Below are 17,180 nucleotides of genomic sequence, written 5' to 3' on the forward strand. Positions count from 1 at the left end.
TTTGTAAGACAGGCTGAAGTATTCCCGGGGGACCGTAATGTGTATTAATATATATATATCCTAGTGCATTCCTACTATAGGTCTGCCAAAACCAAAACCACCCGGCACACGGAATCTCTTCAGGCAACAAAAGAAAATGACAACTACGAAAAGAAGCGTCTTGGTAGTAGGAGCGAATGGCTATATCGGCTTAGCTGTGTGTCGTGCATTTGTGAGGGCAGGGTGGCGCGTCTTCGGTCTGGTCCGCCGAGCAGAGGTAGCTCCAGCACTCTTCGCGGCAGAGGTCACGCCAATCATCAGCACGCTGTCGGAAGAGTCGCTGCCTCAGAGGCTGTTCATTTATACGACGACATTCGATGCGATCGTGGGATGTGCCGAGCCTCCTGACTACTCTTTTTACTACCAACAATTTACGGCTCTCATCCGCCAGGTTGCCGAGACTAGCAACAAAAATGGCGTCCGGCCCTTGGTTCTTCTATCTTCTGGTTGCAAAGACTACGGCACCACCGATGTGGATGGGGCACCGACCTTGGCTCCTCATACGGAGACGTCGCCGATCAATCCTCCAGCTCCGCTGATATCTCGAGCCACGATATCGACGAAGATTTTCGAGCTCAACGATGTCGTCGATGCCGCTGTGCTGCGTCCTACCAATGTATATGGGCATGGCAGCAGCTACTACGGGTTCGTCTTCGACTATGCGTCTCGCGTTGCCGCAAGTGGCGCTCAGACGCTGTCCATCGGCTCCGACCCTGCCAGTATCATGCATGCCCTGCATGTGGACGACTGCGCCGAGGCCTATGTGGCACTGGCCGAGCACGCCAGTCGCGAGCAAGTCAATGGACAGTGTTTCAACATCTCGGCATCCAGATACGAAACGGCTCGGGATGTGCTCACGGCTTTGGCAAAGGATTACGAGTTTCCTGGGGGCGCGGCTTTCACGGGGTCTACGAAGATGGACGATCCAGCTCTGACGGCCGTCTTTGGGTATAGCCAATGGGTGGATAGTCGAAAGATCCGAGACTTGACGGGATGGACGGAAAAGAGGATGCTGTTCAGCGAGGACATACACGTCTACCGGATGGCCTACGAGGCGGCTGTTGCTGCTGATCGGGGCGAGACTCGTGAGGCGAGGACTAAATTGGAGGGGCGTTGGGTTCAGGGGAACAGTACTGGATAAGTTACCAACGGGCCATTTCTGGGCAATGTTATATAAGCAATTACCAAAAGTTCTTCCTTCATATGTAGGCATATATACGATGCAGAAAAATCAATCATATTTGATTTTGAGGTTACACGCGCCAAAGTGCCGGATACATTTACAGCGAAAAACGTGGTTGAGTGAGCGAGTGTGGTATCCAAGGTCCGTTTAGTGTCGCACATCCAAACTCGCAAATACTACCTACAAGAACGCATGTCAGCTGCCCCACGAGTTCGAGGGAAGAGTTGCGTATCGTAGGAGATCCCACATCATGGCTGTTTTACCTATCACACATGCTAATAAATAAATTGTCAGGGTCATCATTCAAGCAGTGAGCTGAGGGGCATGCGGGGTATTTGTTTACTTGGAGCAGATAGCTGCAGATCAAACATACCGCTGTCTTGCCCCGGCATACAAACAACACAGCATTTCTTTATTGCCATGAGGAACTTGTAAACCCCCAACATCACATACGGGACTGTGGCCTTCATCGGTGCAGATTCGTAAATTCATTCCTCTCAAAACCATCGTTGTTTTTTTCTCTCCGGTCACATGAGATTGTGTTAGGCACGATGGTCCAGACTCGCCGCACAGCAGCTGCCGCTGCCGCTGCTGCCACCGCAGCAGTAACGTCAACACCAACAGCAGCACCACCCGCTACTAAGGATACGACTGCTTCTGATACCACGAAGACTGTTGCGCCTAATTCTTCTTCTACTACAACTACTGCAGCGGCTCCCACCCCCACCACCACCACCACCACCGCGGCGGAGATGATGACTCCTACTACTACTTCTTCTACCACCAAGAACAACGCGCGCTTCAACGCCGAGGCGGCCGCGTGGGACAGCAACCCCTTCATCCAGGCCATGAGCGCCGAGGCCTGGCGGGCGATCCAGAACAACGTCACATGCTTTAGGGACTCATCCGACGACGCCAGCCTGCCCGCCCGGCCCGACGTGCTCGAGATCGGCTGCGGCACCGGCACCCTGAGCCTGCTGGTCGCGCCGCACGCCCGGCAGCTCGTCGCCGTCGACGCGGCCGAGGGCATGGTCGAGGTCCTGCGGGGCAAGCTCGCGGACAACGCCGCGGTGAATGAGAAGGAGGACAGCGCGGGCAAGGGGAAGAAGAGCCGGATGCCCAAGCTGGATTTCGGCAATGTGGTGCCGGTTTGCGTCATGTTGGAGGACCCCGAGGATCCTAGTTTGCCGCCCGGGACGGAGGAGCAGCAACAGCAACAGCACAATGGTCACGGTGGCGTCGGCGGTCGGCCTGATAGGATCAAGTTCGACCTCGTCATCTCGCACCTGGTGCTGCACCACATCCCGGACCTGGCGCCCGTGCTGGGGACCATGCTGGGCTGCCTGAAGCCGGGCGGCGTGGCGGCCTTGACCGACTTTGAGGACTTCGGCCCCGAGGCCCGCCGGTTCCACCCGGAGGGCAAGATGGAGGGGGTCGAGCGGCACGGGATCGAGAAGGAGGGGATGCGGCGGCTGATGCGCGAGGTCGGGTTCGCGGACGTGAGGGTCGAGGTCGCGTGGACGGCCAGCAAGTCGGTCGAGCGGTTCCCCGGCGAGTTTGGGGATAAGGCCGAGGGCGGGGAGGGGAAGGGGGAGATGATGGAGTTTCCGTTTTTGATTTGTACGGGGAAGAGACCGTGATGATGGGAATCACTTCAGCGAGCCGGCAGGAAGGCAAGCGAGGAGATACGATATCTAGGCATGTACGGCGTCTATGCGTCTCATTGGCGATGAAGGATACGAACATATGCACAAGAAGGCATGCGAATACTTGTATAAACAGAGAACTTCACAAGCCTGACATCTTACGACTCCATGTTGCTTCTCTTGAGGCATACCTGGTGCATACATGGGGTTTGGATCGTATAGAATGAGAGAGCATCGTCCTTTGCACCTACATACATATACGAGTACGCAGTTCAGATGCCGCTTGCTGAATGTATGTCTTACAGAAGACCAGTTCTGACTGACCATGAACGTGCGTAGTAACAATTGATATTTAGATGATACCAGGTTATGCTTCTTCAATATGATGCTGGACCGAATACCCGGGCGAAGGGTCCATGCTCGATGAAAGTGAGTCCCGGCCACTGGAGCAGGTGCTGTGAGATGAGTGTGGTCCAGTCGGTAGTACCTGGACTCTAAGTAAGATACCCCAAGGCGCATGGACCCCCCACGTTGACGGAAGATGGAGCTAGCTGGGCTTTTTAGGTGCCACCCTCTTTTCAATTGGGGAGGAGGAATACCGTGCTAGGCGAAAGAGCTTGGGAAAAAAAAAAAAATCTCCTGATCATCGAAGGCCATTGGACTGCAGCAAACCAATAGAGTAGCTGGCAATTTGTTACTTCGAGTCGCAAAATCCCACCTTTGCCAAATTCCCCCAGCACCAATCCTCGGAACAACGCGATCGCTGTGACAATTGGCATCGAGTGTGAGACTACTTTTTTTCCCTCTCGCCCTCCAGTCTGTCGACTCGCTCTTTTTCTTCCCTTATCTTATCTGTCCAATTCGATCCATCCATCCCTCCTCCGATTAATGGGACGGAAGTGGCGTATTTGAACATTTGATCTACATATCCTCCTCTCCAAGAGCTCTCTGCCGGAACCGAGAACGGAATCGGAAATCGGGGCCCCCTTCGTGAGATAGAATATCCCACGACGAAACGAATACATGGCCAGAATCGGCAGCCCACGTAGCGTGGCCGAAGCCACCCTCTTCACCTCTAACACGCCGCACGCCAACATCAAGAAAGCCTCCGCCTCCGCCGGCGCTACCTCCTCTTCCACATCCGCCGCCTCCGCACCCTCCTCCCAGACCAGCTCGACGATAATGTCGTCACGATCAGCCGCAGCAGCAAACGCCGCCAGGACGGCCGCCGCCGCCGCGACGCCCCGGAAACCTATCCAGAAGCCCGGCATGCCCCCGCCCCCCAGCGGCGGCAACCGCCCCGAATCCCTTGACGAGAAGGTGCGGCGGCTGCGGGCCGCGCATCTGGCGGCCAAGAACCACGACGTATCGCGCCTGGATAAGGTCATTGGCGGCACGAGGAGGTACATGGACGCGGCCCATCGGTTTACCGTCATGGGACTGATTGGTTTCAGCGGTAAGTCTTGCTCTCTATCTTTTTCCCGTCTGGCTCGACTGGATCGATCACCTACACACCAATTGCTGCCAGCAGGCATCATGTAGTACAATACCTAAGAGAGAGAAAGAAATGGAGCATCTTGCTGACCTGAGTGTTGTTTTCCCACAGGTCTCGCGTTGGTGGTCACCGTCTACGCCACCGTGGACATGATGATGTACAACCGGAAGCGCCGCAACGAGTTCTTCGCCATGCAGCAGACCCTCCAGTCCGACAGCCTCGACGCCGCCCGCCTGGCCTACATGACGGGCAAGGCCAGCGACGAGCAAATCACCATGGTCGAGGAGGCCACCGAGCGCGCCAAGCAGGCCGGCGTCCCCCTGCCCGCGCTCCTGAACCCGGCCCACCGCCGAGAATCCGCAGCCGCACCGGCGTCCACTGCGACCGCCGACAAGACCGTCTGGCCCGGCGAGTCCATGCAAGGCGCCTCGCTGAGCGGCGCCGGTGAGGCCAGCGAGGGTGAGAAGAAGAAGGGCGGCTTCGGCAGCTGGCTCTTCTCGGGCCTGAAGAAGGAAGACGACAGCGACAGCCTGAACTTCAAGAAGGAGGAGGCCGCCGCCTCGGGGCCGGGTCATGCGCGCCCTCGACGAGCAAAAGGAGAACGTCAAGGCCGCGCTCGACTCGGAGCGCGAAAACCAGCGCAAGGGCGGGCCCCTGGACCAATTGGGCCTCGCGCCGCAGGAGGAGAAGCCCCAGAAGAAGGGGTGGTTATGGTAGATGCGAAAATATTTCGGATAGAAGAGGAGGAGGAAGAAGAAGAAAGGCGCGAGGTACCGAGGCAGAAGAGGAGGTTCCACATACTTCCAATCCTTCTGTCTCGCGGGGGCTCTCCCTAAAGGGTAGGGTAGGGTAGACACGACATGTTGTGTCTGGTGTTGTTGATACTTTTACCATGGGAAAGAGAAAAAGGAGAAGCTCTCTCCATGTATTACATACATACCTATCGAGTCGCCGCACACTCTCGCGGTCGTCGTCCCGCCGTCTTTATTAGACATAGCAGTTACTGGTTATACGTGTTGATGTATCATTCCTGTTATTACTACGGGGTGTAGATGAACGTCGACATCGATTGCATCGAATCAGGCGTTCAATGGGGGTCTGTTTGGTTTAGTCTTATCTATCCACAGGTATATCTAGTTTCAGGTTGTACATATGTTCGCATCACGATCAGTTAAGCTATATTGTCCATGTCATCGTTCTCTGTCTAGTATACAGAACGTCTCAACTCTCGGTACATAAAACCGAACTATTCAAGACTGTCTGTCCATCCATCCCGTATATACAAGCACTGCCATTTTACTGTCCAGTCGTTAGCGTATATCAGTCGTCCTGTCACAGCCAAATACGCAACCCCTATTGCTACCCCTGCATTACATTGCGAACCCAGTCAGTCCCCGAAAAGTACATCCATTCTCTACCAAATCCACAAGAAGGCTCTCCCACAAACTAACCAAGACCCGAATCGTGTATAACATCGCAGAGTAGCAGGAACAACTTGTCATTGTCAAACATAGCATTTGCTTTCTATTTTCAATTTTTGTTTTTGCTATTGACGCCAGCAGCGGGTCACGCTATTCAGCCGGGGTCTATTCCCCCTTCTGCTGCTACCACCAAGTTCATACCAAACGCTATATATTTCGACAAGAAACAACCTGCCAAAGTAAAGCGAACCCAATGACGTTGATTACATCCATGCCCTTTCCCATGGTGAACCCCTGAACCCCTGAACTCCCAAAATATAAATCCATAGCTTCCAATGCAATAAACGAGTGTGAGGGGTATTGTGCCAGAGAAAGGCATTGAAAAAGCAACAAAAAACAAACTAGAGAGACGGGCACAGTCTGATCGCGTGTCGCAGGCTCTCTACCAACTGGGGTAACCAGTTGCCAATAGTAGTGGTGAAGATGCAACGTCTTCGATGCATCGCGTAAATGGTATAGGAATGTGATAACAACCGCTGCTGGCCATGCAGGTACCAACGTCGCCACTTTCGGTTACGAAATGATGATATGGTTGAAATGACCTGGGATTTTCTGCCGGCACTTATCGCAGTCCGCCCGGTATCCTATACTGAACGACTTTTTCATGCCAGGTTGGATCGTCCAGCTGTTGAGCGTATGCTTGCTACGCTGGTGGCCGTACTTGCTGCGCGGGGAAGGTGTGGCAGGCGCCGAGGATGGGGAGCTGCCCTCTTCAGGGCAGGCATCGCCGTCCGCATCCATCATGCCCGTATCATCTTCCGCGATTGTTTCATGGCAAATTTCCAAGTTGGGATGGAGCGCCGCCATGGCAGGATTGGTCGAATGAGGCATGTGCGGCAGATAGGGCCGCTGTTGCGACGCATCCAGCACCATTCCAGGGCTGGCAGGCAGTTCCTCGCCGCCGCTTTCACTGATAGGCGATGGGAGTCGCCGGTTCTGAATCATAGACCATCCCGCCGAGCCGTCCAGGGAACGCGGGACTGAGGGATCCGCTGCCGATGGGAACGCCTGATGAGGTCCTGCACCTAGTTCAGCATTGCCCAGATGGCTGGCAAGTTCCTCGGGTCCGAAGTTCGAATTCATCTGCTGGTTTGCCGAGGTCCAGTTGTTTCCCCGTACCTGGGCGGCAAACGTCGCGTTGATGGGAGTCGGAATTCGACCGGTGTTGCTCGAGCTGTAGCCGTCACCTGCGGAATGGTCAAGGTGGTTCGCCGTGCCATCCATCATATCCATATCCCTATCAACCTCCATGGAAGAGTCGGGCGCGTGCTGTTGCTGCTGCATAGGCAGCGTGGAGACCCATGGCGACATGTGGGACCGAGACTGCATGTCTTCCGAGTCCGAGTCCGTGGGAGTAATTGTGGCGGCCATCGAGTTCGTGGAGAAGATGGGGGGGTGGGACCCTCGTTTGTGATGCGGAGGTGGTGAAGTGCGCAGAGGCAGCGAATGCAGACGTTTCTAGACGCATCATCGTGGTTAGAAGATGCAAAACTGGATTATAAGTTCGCAAAGGAAAGAAAGCCCAAGTACTTACATTCCGATGGTCGGCAAAGCCCATCGAGTCGGCAGAACCGAATTCATCTTCCTCTCGACCTCTTTTCCTGCTGGCCTCCGGCCAGTGGTGCTGAGTCTCGAGCATGGTGGGAGTTGGTGGATATAACCGGGCAAGCACAATGCCAAGAGAGAAAGAAACGGGTGGTTGCGTATAAGCTACGATGGATGATGGCAACGCTTGAAGCTTGAATACTAGAGAAAAAAAAGGAAAGTCCAATGGTTGACGGGAGGTCGCAAGTGGTATTGACAGGTATGTGTGTGTGTATTAGACGGAAGGGCGAGTTTGCGGGGGAAATGGCCAATTGGTACAGTTGGATGGCTGATCGTCGTTATCGTGGCTGAGGTCCAGCTTTGCGAGTTAACGAGTCGACGCCCCCAACCTTGCTCGTGCCAGACGGGTCTCCACGGAATATGGTCTTGTTCAAATGGTCGATGACATGAGCAGACCAGGTTGGTATCAAACCTGAATCAACCAGTGAAATCCACGATGGATGGGGAGGGGGGATCCAATGGGTAGGATGGTTTTATTTTGGGGTGGTTGGTGGATGAGATTGAGATGCGTAGGAGTGATTAAAAGCCGGTACTTTTCTGCTGGGTATGCGATGCAAGTACAGACTGGTAGATAAGCCGGCGATGAGAATTGAGATGATTAAGTTAAGATGTAATAAGGACAGCTTCTGCCTCCTCAAGATGCAAAGAGAAAAGGAGAAAGAATGTGAGGGCTTGTGGATTGGATGAGACAAGCAGTTTAAGACTGTAATACCCTGACGATGCGAAGGGGGGGAGAGAAGGAACCTAGCAGTAGTAGGCTTCCGCTACAACGGGGAAAAAAGAAAAAGGGTAACAAGGTGGCAGACAAGAAGGAATGACGTGTGTGGGTGCGCGGGCTCACAAAGTCGCGATATAACAGCCCAGAAATAAGATGGAATGGAGTAAAAAAAAAGAGAGAGAAGGGGAATAAACAGCGTCGCGAGGAATTGTGATAACCAGCAAAGCCCCTCCGAGTTCCAACAGTCAAGTCAGTCAGTCGGCTCGTCAAGTCGCAACCCGTGCAGCCGTGTCAAATCTACATGTGTCCAGGTCCAGGTATCCAGGTCTGATGGATTGGATGGGTGGGAGGAGTGGGGACGCACTTACAGGTTAATAGATGAGATCTTAAGGTGGTCGAGCGACACTACAACATTACATACGAGCGAGCAGGCCGGCCGACCGGGGGACAGATGCAAGTGAGACAGGGCCGCCAAGACACAAGACAGTCCTTCTTTTTTTTTTTGATGGGTTTGATGGATGGATGCTGGAGGTGGAGAAATGGAAATGCTGGTGCATCGACACAACCCGCGCACTCGCCTGCACTGTAAACAAGGAACCCCGAAGGGTGAAGCTGCAGCCTGTGAGGGGAGAGGTTTTTTAGGTAACGCCCTGCGCTATGCTATTGATGCGCTACCCCTAGCAAAATAGGCTGCCACTCACCCTTCAATGCAAATTGATGCATCTCCCAAGGCTTCTCGCACCGCTACACTACGTCAAGCACAGCTAGCGAGCTGCGCAGGCTGGTTCAAGTGGCTGGCTGAACAGGGACATGCAGACAGATTTGATAGCAGCGACTGCTAACCACCACAATCTCGCGCACACGAGGGTAAGCGTGAAACCCACCCCACAGCCCAGCCAGCTCCAGTCTGGAAGAATCCGATCCAAATCACCAGGAGTCAGATTTACTTTGGTGATGCACGCACTACTCAGATCTCCCCCTTCAGGCATCTGCCCGTTTGCAGCAGGGCTTAGGGCTTCGAACCTCGTTTTGGATCTTCGACACAAACAACATGAGCCCATCAAATCAATCCACTTGCCAAGGGGGAAGGTGAAAGAAAGCCCGACTGAGGCATGAGGCTCAATTGCTGCGGACTGCCGTCGCCAAAACTCACTGCAGCTGGGAATGCGCGAACAAGGTGCATGACTGGTGCTAATAATAAACACTTTCGCGGTCCGAGTCCCCGCTATCCATCGTGCTGGGCATTGTGTGCTGCATGCAGTAGGTGGATTTCTAGTGACGACGGCTTGCAGCATGCACCTGCACCTGCAGTTGCCGGCTGGAGACGATTGGAAGGCATTCAACCAGAGTGAGACTGCCGCCAGTCCAGTACCACTGCATCAATCAATGCATCGACGAGTTTCCCGGGCAATAGACAATAACAAAGTAAACAACACCAAAGAAGAAAGCAGTTCATCATTCACCTCTACAGCAAGTCATGGGTTGTGTTATCTTACAATATTTCCGACATGGAGCTGTTCTGGAGCTACTATCTGATTAGCAATAACGGGAGTCCCGAAAGCTCGGATTCCCATGCCCATCCTCGGCGTCGGAAAAGCTCTCCGATATTAGCCCTGGCACTAGAATTTTCTACCCTACTTCCTTTTCCGTGCCTTTGCCTTGGGGCCCTTCGGAGCCTGCCTCGACGGTTTCGGAAAAAGGGGGCAGCAATTCTCGAGATGATGACGAGTCAGGGCCAGTGTCGACCAATTCCACCACGGTCGTCTTAAAATAAGATTTCTCGAACCGTAAACGCTGGCGGTCAGCGAGTTTTGTCGGTGAGCGAGAGAGAGTCGTGTTGTAGGCAAGACGTTACAGCAGCAGCCGCAAAGCGCCCCCCAGGCCATTTCCCCGGCGGGTTGGAAGAAAATGAGGGAGTTTCGGAATGTACGGAGAACATTGACTGGGCGCACGACAAACGACCAAACACGCAGCGACAAGACGGTCCAGAACAGCCCAGATCCCGGAGCGGCACAGCAATATATCTGCCTATCAATTAGGGCTCCACTGTCGGTCCCAATTGCGCGGTACGCTCAACAGCCCGTGACCCCCCAACTGACGGGTGTTACCTGCGGCTGCAACTTCACCTGCAGTGAAGGATCTTTCATTCCTCTGACACGGTTTCAGAAGTGCTTCAGCGGCCCCCCAGGATCGCCGGCGATTGTCGGCGAGTGTACTACCTACCAGATGGGCAGAAATGAGAATTGCCCACACGTGGCACGATTCATTACGTACGGTTCGCGAGTGTAACTACTGACCTTATTCTCGTTCGAGAATTAGCGACGATGCATTTTTCTCAGAGACTCAATCAAGTAATAAGAATTGGCACCAGATCTCGGCGTTGATAACGCGAAATACGAGTGATGTAATTCGGATGGTGTGTGCGTGTGCCAATGCGCATGCAAGCTCTCGAGTGGTAAGGTTATTATGTCATCACGCGAATGCAACAGCGTCACATCCAGGGGAGCCGGCCAAGTTGAGCCCGTAACGCAACGTCATCTTCCTTTCTTAGCCGGGACCCTGAATTGACTGCACTGACGCAACTCAGGCATTATTTTTCTTGCTTCCCCGTCCGTCAAAGCTCGGGTGGTCAGGTTCCCGTCAATCAAGTTTGGATTGGAAGATCCTTTTCCGCTAGGTCGAGATAGACAGCCTTTAGCTCCAAACTCAATCGTGTAAATCAACGTTCGTGTTTGATTTGATGGGGACCACAGAATTCAAGCGAGCCAACAAGGGGGCCGGCCACCTGGGGTTGATTACAGTAAACACATATGCCCGATGCTGGAAGCCGCGCAGTGTTTACAGCAACGCCAGGATTGTCGATTTGTATCACTTGATCCTGTGCCAAGCGGTCCAATCACTGATTAGACTATCTCTGCCTGATAGGTAGTTGTTTGCTCTACCCCTCAAGTCTCGGGGTTTCGACTCTACGAAGATATGCAATGCCTAAAATTACGACTAGGAAGCTACTGCGTGAGCTGTGCCGCCCAATGACCAAAGTAGCTACATTTACCTTGCTTTCAGATGCCGAGAGAAAGGAAATTGAAGTCTTTGGTGACAGATGAACGACTATCTTCTGTCGGGGCAGTTCTTCGTAGTCTCCAACATACCACTGCCATCCCCTGCAAGGATCTGGTTACGCACTCAAATATTGAATGGAGTCGATCGTACACTACCACTCACGTACAGAGATACATACATCGATAATTGCGTGTAGTTATTGAATCATCCAATGCAATGCTGATATCGCCAGTGGTATTTCTTATCACAACTTCGGCCCATACCCAATCAGCCTGGCGGGCATCAGAAAGCTGTACTCAACTAATCGATGATTCGAAAAACATTATAATGGTAACTGAGTGCGTAGTATGCTACAAGAGACTTGCTTTGATAGCCTTCGTACTCACGTCAACTGTCTAGCAGTCTTGGGGCGACAAGTACGCGAGCGACCGGATAAGGGGTAGACAAGCCTAGTACTGAGAGTTCTTTGACAATGATTCTGTTTATGTCTCTGTCTTCACATAGAGGCATTGGGCCAGCATCATGAGAAGTCAAGGGACAGGCCAAACCGGAAATGCTACTTGTTGCAAAGCGTCCGTTGCTTGGCTTCAAGGGGCTATGAAGCTGGGTGGTCTTGATGACGGCAGTACCGGTACCACGGATGGAGGGCCTGTACTTGTTGATCATTTCGTGACTGTATTACCACTATTGAGTTATTAAACATGGAAGTGCTGGCCGTACGGTGTATGATGGGTTCCGCATGTGTTCTCTTGGACTTTCGAGTGAGCGAACGACTTTTGTCTTACAACATAACCCAGGTGTAAAAGTCGCTAGCTACGTCGATGAATTTTTCCCCCCACACCAAGGCTCCTCGGTAGAAAGAAGAGACTCACAACGACGCTGATGAAATGAGAGCAGATGTGCTTTGCTATAAAGTAATAGAGCAGCTACTCATCTCGCCACACTTATCTTGCGATGATGCCCAGCCGTATCTGGGACATACGCTCCAAAGAACCAAACAAAACTCAGTTCAGTGAGCCAGTTGTTTGTATCTATTCATGTGTCTATACAAGTGTGTAATATCTTTTCAGTTATAATGCCGTACTTCATGACATAACCTCTTCCTCAACTCACATTCATAAAAAGGAAAGACTCGCATGAATCAAGTTGCCTTCATCTTCTCTATATAATGTGAAATTTGTATATGAATTATTTTCATACCTCATGCAATAGGGGCACATGCTTAAGAGTACCATCGCATGTGAATGTGAATGCGTTTTGTTAGTTTGTATCTATACCTGGAGAGGTAGAAAACCAATGTCTCTCAAAAGGTCTCAGGGGCCGACTTTCGGATAGGGGGGTACCATCGCATGCAGTGTTGCACATCAGGGGCAGTCGAAGAAGTGTACCGTTCTGTTGCCATTTCAAGGGGTATAGAAGCAGCATGGCCGACTCACGCACTTGTAGTTCCTGTTTAACCGATTCTTTGCTTTACGTAGGTAGGTATCAGTCACATCACGTTGTTGTAATCAACTGGGCTATGGCTTTTTACAAAGGGCTTGGAACGTTTCCGTATCTTATCAGTTATTTGAGCTTCGATGACAACTCACCGCAAGTCCAGACGTTTCACTGTGGAAAGTCTAGCTCCCAAGACCATAGGCCTTATGTGATAGTTGACAAATCAAGGGCATGGCAAGCATTACAAAAATCATGAGCGAGACTACTTGCAAGGGAGACTTACGATGTCCCAAGAGATCCCTTTCTCGAGGTTCAGTCAAGCCGGCATTCTTCTCTATCGATGACTTACCGCGCAAAGAAAAGGGGCATCCCCAGCAGCAAAATCGCCAATCACGTATAAGCAACAGACCCGCAATGGATTCTTTTCTCTTTCCAAGACCGATTCCGTACTTGGTCAAATTAGCAAAAATGAGAGGCTCCGCGATCATTTCACCTTCCAATATTGCAACTCCTTTGCTTCTTGGCATACATAGGGCGGTCTAGATGGTCATGGCCAGTGATCAAAACCGTTTCCCAATCTGCATCTGTTGTTATTTTTGTCTTCTTGTCTTCTTCGTATCTTACTAATTCGAGGCCGTCGTCCGTGACCCGAACTGAAACAGAAATGGCGTATTTGCCTGTATGAACCATATCCCACCCCGAAGCGAACGAGCTGGGCACAGCCAGTGGAATTGTTTCGTTTCGAGACGCGGCGGAGGTACTTGCACCGAGCCAAGGACAGCAGGAGCCTGGGTAGGCTGGCCATAACTTCCGTCGCGACGCAAAGGCTGTATAGCGAGCTCTTCTCACGTCTCGTCGGAACCACCTGATGCGTACGAGCCTTAAACCGGGTCTGCGAATCTATAAACAGTAATACCGCCCGTACATACTTAATGTATAAGTGGCCGTCGTCGGGAGGGGGGACCCTGCGAGCGAGATTTCAGCCACAGAGTTATCCTGGTGTGCTCGGGCGCGTTCCCGCCGGGTTTCTCTCCCCGTCGCCCTGCTGCCCCATTTTCGTGGGTGGAGCAGGGGCCAGGCTTTTATCCGTCTTGTTTCCGGCCATGGACGTGCGATGGTTGAGTTCTGGGTAGAGAGACAGGGCCGGGTAGCGAGCCTGGCGATATAGTACAGTAGTGGCAGATAACGCAAAGACTGGAGGGAATTTTTTCTTCCAGTCGGGAATCGTACGTTGTTTTATTTTGCGGTCCCCACCGCCTTTTGGGGTCGGGTGGATAGATTGGGTGCTGGGTAAGAGTGCCTGTCCCCTTTAGTCCCTTATATTATAGTAAAAGAAGCTCAAGAGCTAGCTTGCAGCTATGGATTTACGGCGCCGCGGAAGGGGAGGATGGTTGTCCCAGGGCTCCGGTTCGAGCTTGTACTCCGGTTGAGTGGACAAACAGGTGGATCGAATAAAGGGGCTTGTCATCTATCGTACGGGTCGCCCGCGGGTCAGCAGTCGGCCAGAGAGCAGTTGGGATGGCGACATTCTGTTCCGCTGTTCTCGTATTCTCAAAGCGAACATATATTCTGTCGTGGTATTGCCAGAAACATTGTGGCAGTAGGCAGAAAGTCATGCAGGCAATTCGGGGGAGCTCCGGGATTGTCGGAAGCGAGAACCTGTCATCGCTATAGCCTCTTCTCTCGCGTATTACTACATACTAATATAACCCTACTGGGCTGCTGGGCATCCCCTCTCGCGCTCTTCTGGATTGGGATATTCTTACAGTACAATACCGGGGGGCCTGACGAACCCATGTGGACCGCTACCACACTTCGCCTCCGAAGGGCACCAGTAGAGGACCAGGGCAGGCCCGTGATAGTATGACTGCGGAGGAGGAGTGTGCCGATCCTGATCTGGGGGTTGTCAATGCATACCACGCCGACCCGACCCTCTCAACCCTCTGTGCGGTCTGTCATTCTGGCTTGTCTGGGCGGTTAGGGCGGTCGCATGTGTCGCTCGGCCGTTGGAGCGATGGTGGGCGATCCGGATTATCCTCATTTCTGACCGGCCTGAGGCCGCTTGGGATCATGCATGTGATATCTGGCAAAGATTGACTTTCGGGTGTTTCTGGGGCCTTCGGGGATTTGCACCCGTGACAGGTCTATCTTGGGGGCGATATGACGTTTGGGACGAACGGTCGACAGCTTGGATTGCACCACACCACCGGGCACGACCCGACACTGCTGACTGTGAGAGACTGACCCTTTCATTACCCTGTCCGAAACAAAAGCGGTCGGAGCGTATATCCGTAGGCTGGCTGGCCAAGGTCGATAATCCCGCGCCCAGTGTCGACACTCGTGCGAATAGTCTCTAGTGCGCCTGGCTATCGTGACGGCCAGCGAGTCCGGTCCTCTTGGCCTGCGAAATTTCTTTGCAACAACACGTAGTCCGAGCCGGGTAGAATGCCGTTCAGCTGTCTTTGTAGAGGAAGAAAAACAACATAGCGAGTTAAATCCGAAGCGTGGGCGCTAGGACGTTCTTTTTGTCGATAGCTATGCAGTGCTTTCCCGCGCAACGCTAGTCGAGACTCCGAACAGCTTGATCGGGAGTCATGATAGTAGGTTGGCTGGACTTTCATGACTTTTTAGATTTCTTAGGTATTGAACGGAAACGAAAGTCGACGAACCGGCGACCGCGATGTCCAATGGTTGCTTTTTTTCTTCCTATAGTGCTCGGTGTCTAAAATCGCGGCCAGGTGAAGCTGCCTTTTAAGCAGGATCCACATGCTAGTCTGCGCGCTCGGTCGGCCTTCTGCTCGGCTATAGCTGTAGGCCTTCGGTAGTTCGATGCCCTCATTTGTTGCTGCCCTGGAAATCCGGGTAAATTGTGCCACGAACCGACAGCATGGCACGCCTTCTTTTGCATCATTGCCACACCCAAACTTACCGGCAGGTACTGTAGAAAAGAAAAGAAATGTGGAAAAGCAAAAGCAAGATGTCGCGCATATTGACACTACCTACGTAGTGCATGGAATTATTTTTCTCCCTCTCTTCATTAATTTGCTTCGAGGTTACATTCCATGCCCGCCCTACCTATCATAATTGTCCGCGAACTAAACGAATCTTCCGGGAGAAACCCTCCTGGGAGTAAGCAGCACGGACAAGATGAAGTGTTGTTTGTAATGTTTGTATGAATAAATGGCAGGGTCTTGGCTTTGTCAGGGACTCTTACCTAGCACCCTCGCACCTACCCAGGGTCGTTGGGGGGGGGGGGAGTCCGGAGCTGAAGACCACTAGAGGTGAAAGTGGCGTTAGCTGCGAATACGATACCATACAAGACCCCCACCGGCCCGCTGAAGAAGACGTTACCACAAGCGAATGTAGCAGTAGTCCAATGCACGCCAATCACGACACCAACACGCCAGCGCTGCGACGTGATGTCCGGGCTACCGATTGTGAGTGCCCGCAGGATGAGTTGTATAATAGGGATGCCCTCTCAACCGTTGACTAGCATGAACCTCAAAGAGGAGGAGGGTAGGAGGGGTCGCGAAAAGCAGCCCACGGCCGGCTACTTCCAGAAGGGATCGCCGGGAAAACCTAATGATCCCGATCCTAGGTTGCAGCAGGTTATATATTCGAGTACCGCTTTCTGTGCCGCTGGACCGCGTGCGCCCACTGTAAAATCTTCCTAAGACTGACTAAGAGAGGGCCCCTGGGCAGTATGGGCTTCTGGGCATGGGCAGGCATTTCTGGGCATGGGCGTGCCAGTAGCGCACGGCCGCGCTACCGGTTCGGCAACTGGCCGTAAGGCAAGTTCGTGGATACCGGGCTGGGATGGTCGCCCCATACTCGGACCAATAACAGCGCCCGAACGGGTGAACTATTGCGGAATTGCTCCGTCAGCCAGCGTCCAATTCGGTCCGTCGCACGCGAACACCTCGAGACCACAAAACACCGTAAGCTGCAACTGGGAATCCAGAGCCGGGCAACGGGCAAATCGTCCCACGCCCACCAGCTTTCTGGACTCGGGAGGTTTCGAATTCTCTAACAGCCAACGGACGCTAGCTTGTAGTCTGTAGATAATCGCTTTCCGAGCCTCGATAGTGTCCAGCAGGATGCCAAAGCGTCCCCCCTCAACCCTCCAATCCTCTGGCGAAAAGCGCGCCAACGCCAACGCCAGACATCGCACGCCAGTATACCCTGTGCCATGTGGCCATAACGCTGTGGGGTCGCACTTAGCTTTGACAGTTGATTCCATGATGCCCAGCAAATAAGCACGCATGATTTTTTTTCCTTTTTACTCCGTACGCTTTACAGGCCAAGGTGCAGCAAGCAGGCAGGCATCTGGCAGACAGGCATCAAGCATCCGAGCGAGCACTGGCTCCCTGGTTGGCCGCAAACTGGAGAGACCCTGATAGCCCTTTCCCTCGCGGTGCAAGATTGGCAGTCCGTTCGCGTCTAGAGTCCCTCCTAGACTGATATGAGGGCTCCGCAGTTGAGCAGACCTCGCCATTGAGCCTCTCTACGTTTCATC

The 17,180-nt window shown here is 52.9% G+C and overlaps 4 protein-coding genes across 4 annotated transcripts; 3 read left to right on the forward strand and 1 right to left on the reverse strand.

Moving 5' to 3' along the window:
* Nucleotides 1–136: 136 nt before the first annotated feature.
* PG985_002018 (uncharacterized protein) lies at nucleotides 137–1,180 on the forward strand (the record flags this gene model as incomplete). The annotated part of the gene is made up of 1 exon (XM_066821787.1): nucleotides 137–1,180. One exon carries the CDS (start codon nucleotides 137–139, stop codon nucleotides 1,178–1,180), a length of 1,044 nt encoding a protein of 347 aa, XP_066689219.1.
* A 593-nt stretch (nucleotides 1,181–1,773) lies between these two features.
* PG985_002019 (S-adenosyl-L-methionine-dependent methyltransferase) lies at nucleotides 1,774–2,862 on the forward strand (the record flags this gene model as incomplete). Its single annotated transcript, XM_066821788.1, has 1 exon — nucleotides 1,774–2,862. One exon carries the CDS (start codon nucleotides 1,774–1,776, stop codon nucleotides 2,860–2,862), a length of 1,089 nt encoding a protein of 362 aa, XP_066689220.1.
* A 1,029-nt stretch (nucleotides 2,863–3,891) lies between these two features.
* PG985_002020 (uncharacterized protein) lies at nucleotides 3,892–5,199 on the forward strand (the record flags this gene model as incomplete). The annotated part of the gene is made up of 2 exons (XM_066821789.1): nucleotides 3,892–4,324; nucleotides 4,475–5,199. 2 exons carry the CDS (start codon nucleotides 3,892–3,894, stop codon nucleotides 5,197–5,199), a joined length of 1,158 nt encoding a protein of 385 aa, XP_066689221.1.
* Nucleotides 5,200–6,357: 1,158 nt separating this feature from the next.
* On the reverse strand, nucleotides 6,358–7,483 carry PG985_002021 (uncharacterized protein; the record flags this gene model as incomplete). Its single annotated transcript, XM_066821790.1, has 2 exons — nucleotides 6,358–7,302; nucleotides 7,379–7,483. The coding sequence occupies 2 exons, from the start codon at nucleotides 7,481–7,483 to the stop codon at nucleotides 6,358–6,360; spliced, it is 1,050 nt and encodes a 349-aa protein (XP_066689222.1).
* Between the last annotated feature and the right edge of the window lie 9,697 nt (nucleotides 7,484–17,180).

This window comes from Apiospora marii (genome assembly GCF_038362585.1).
Source record: "Apiospora marii strain CBS 49790 chromosome Unknown utg000002l_segment0_segment0, whole genome shotgun sequence".
Lineage (NCBI taxonomy): Eukaryota > Fungi > Ascomycota > Sordariomycetes > Amphisphaeriales > Apiosporaceae > Apiospora > Apiospora marii.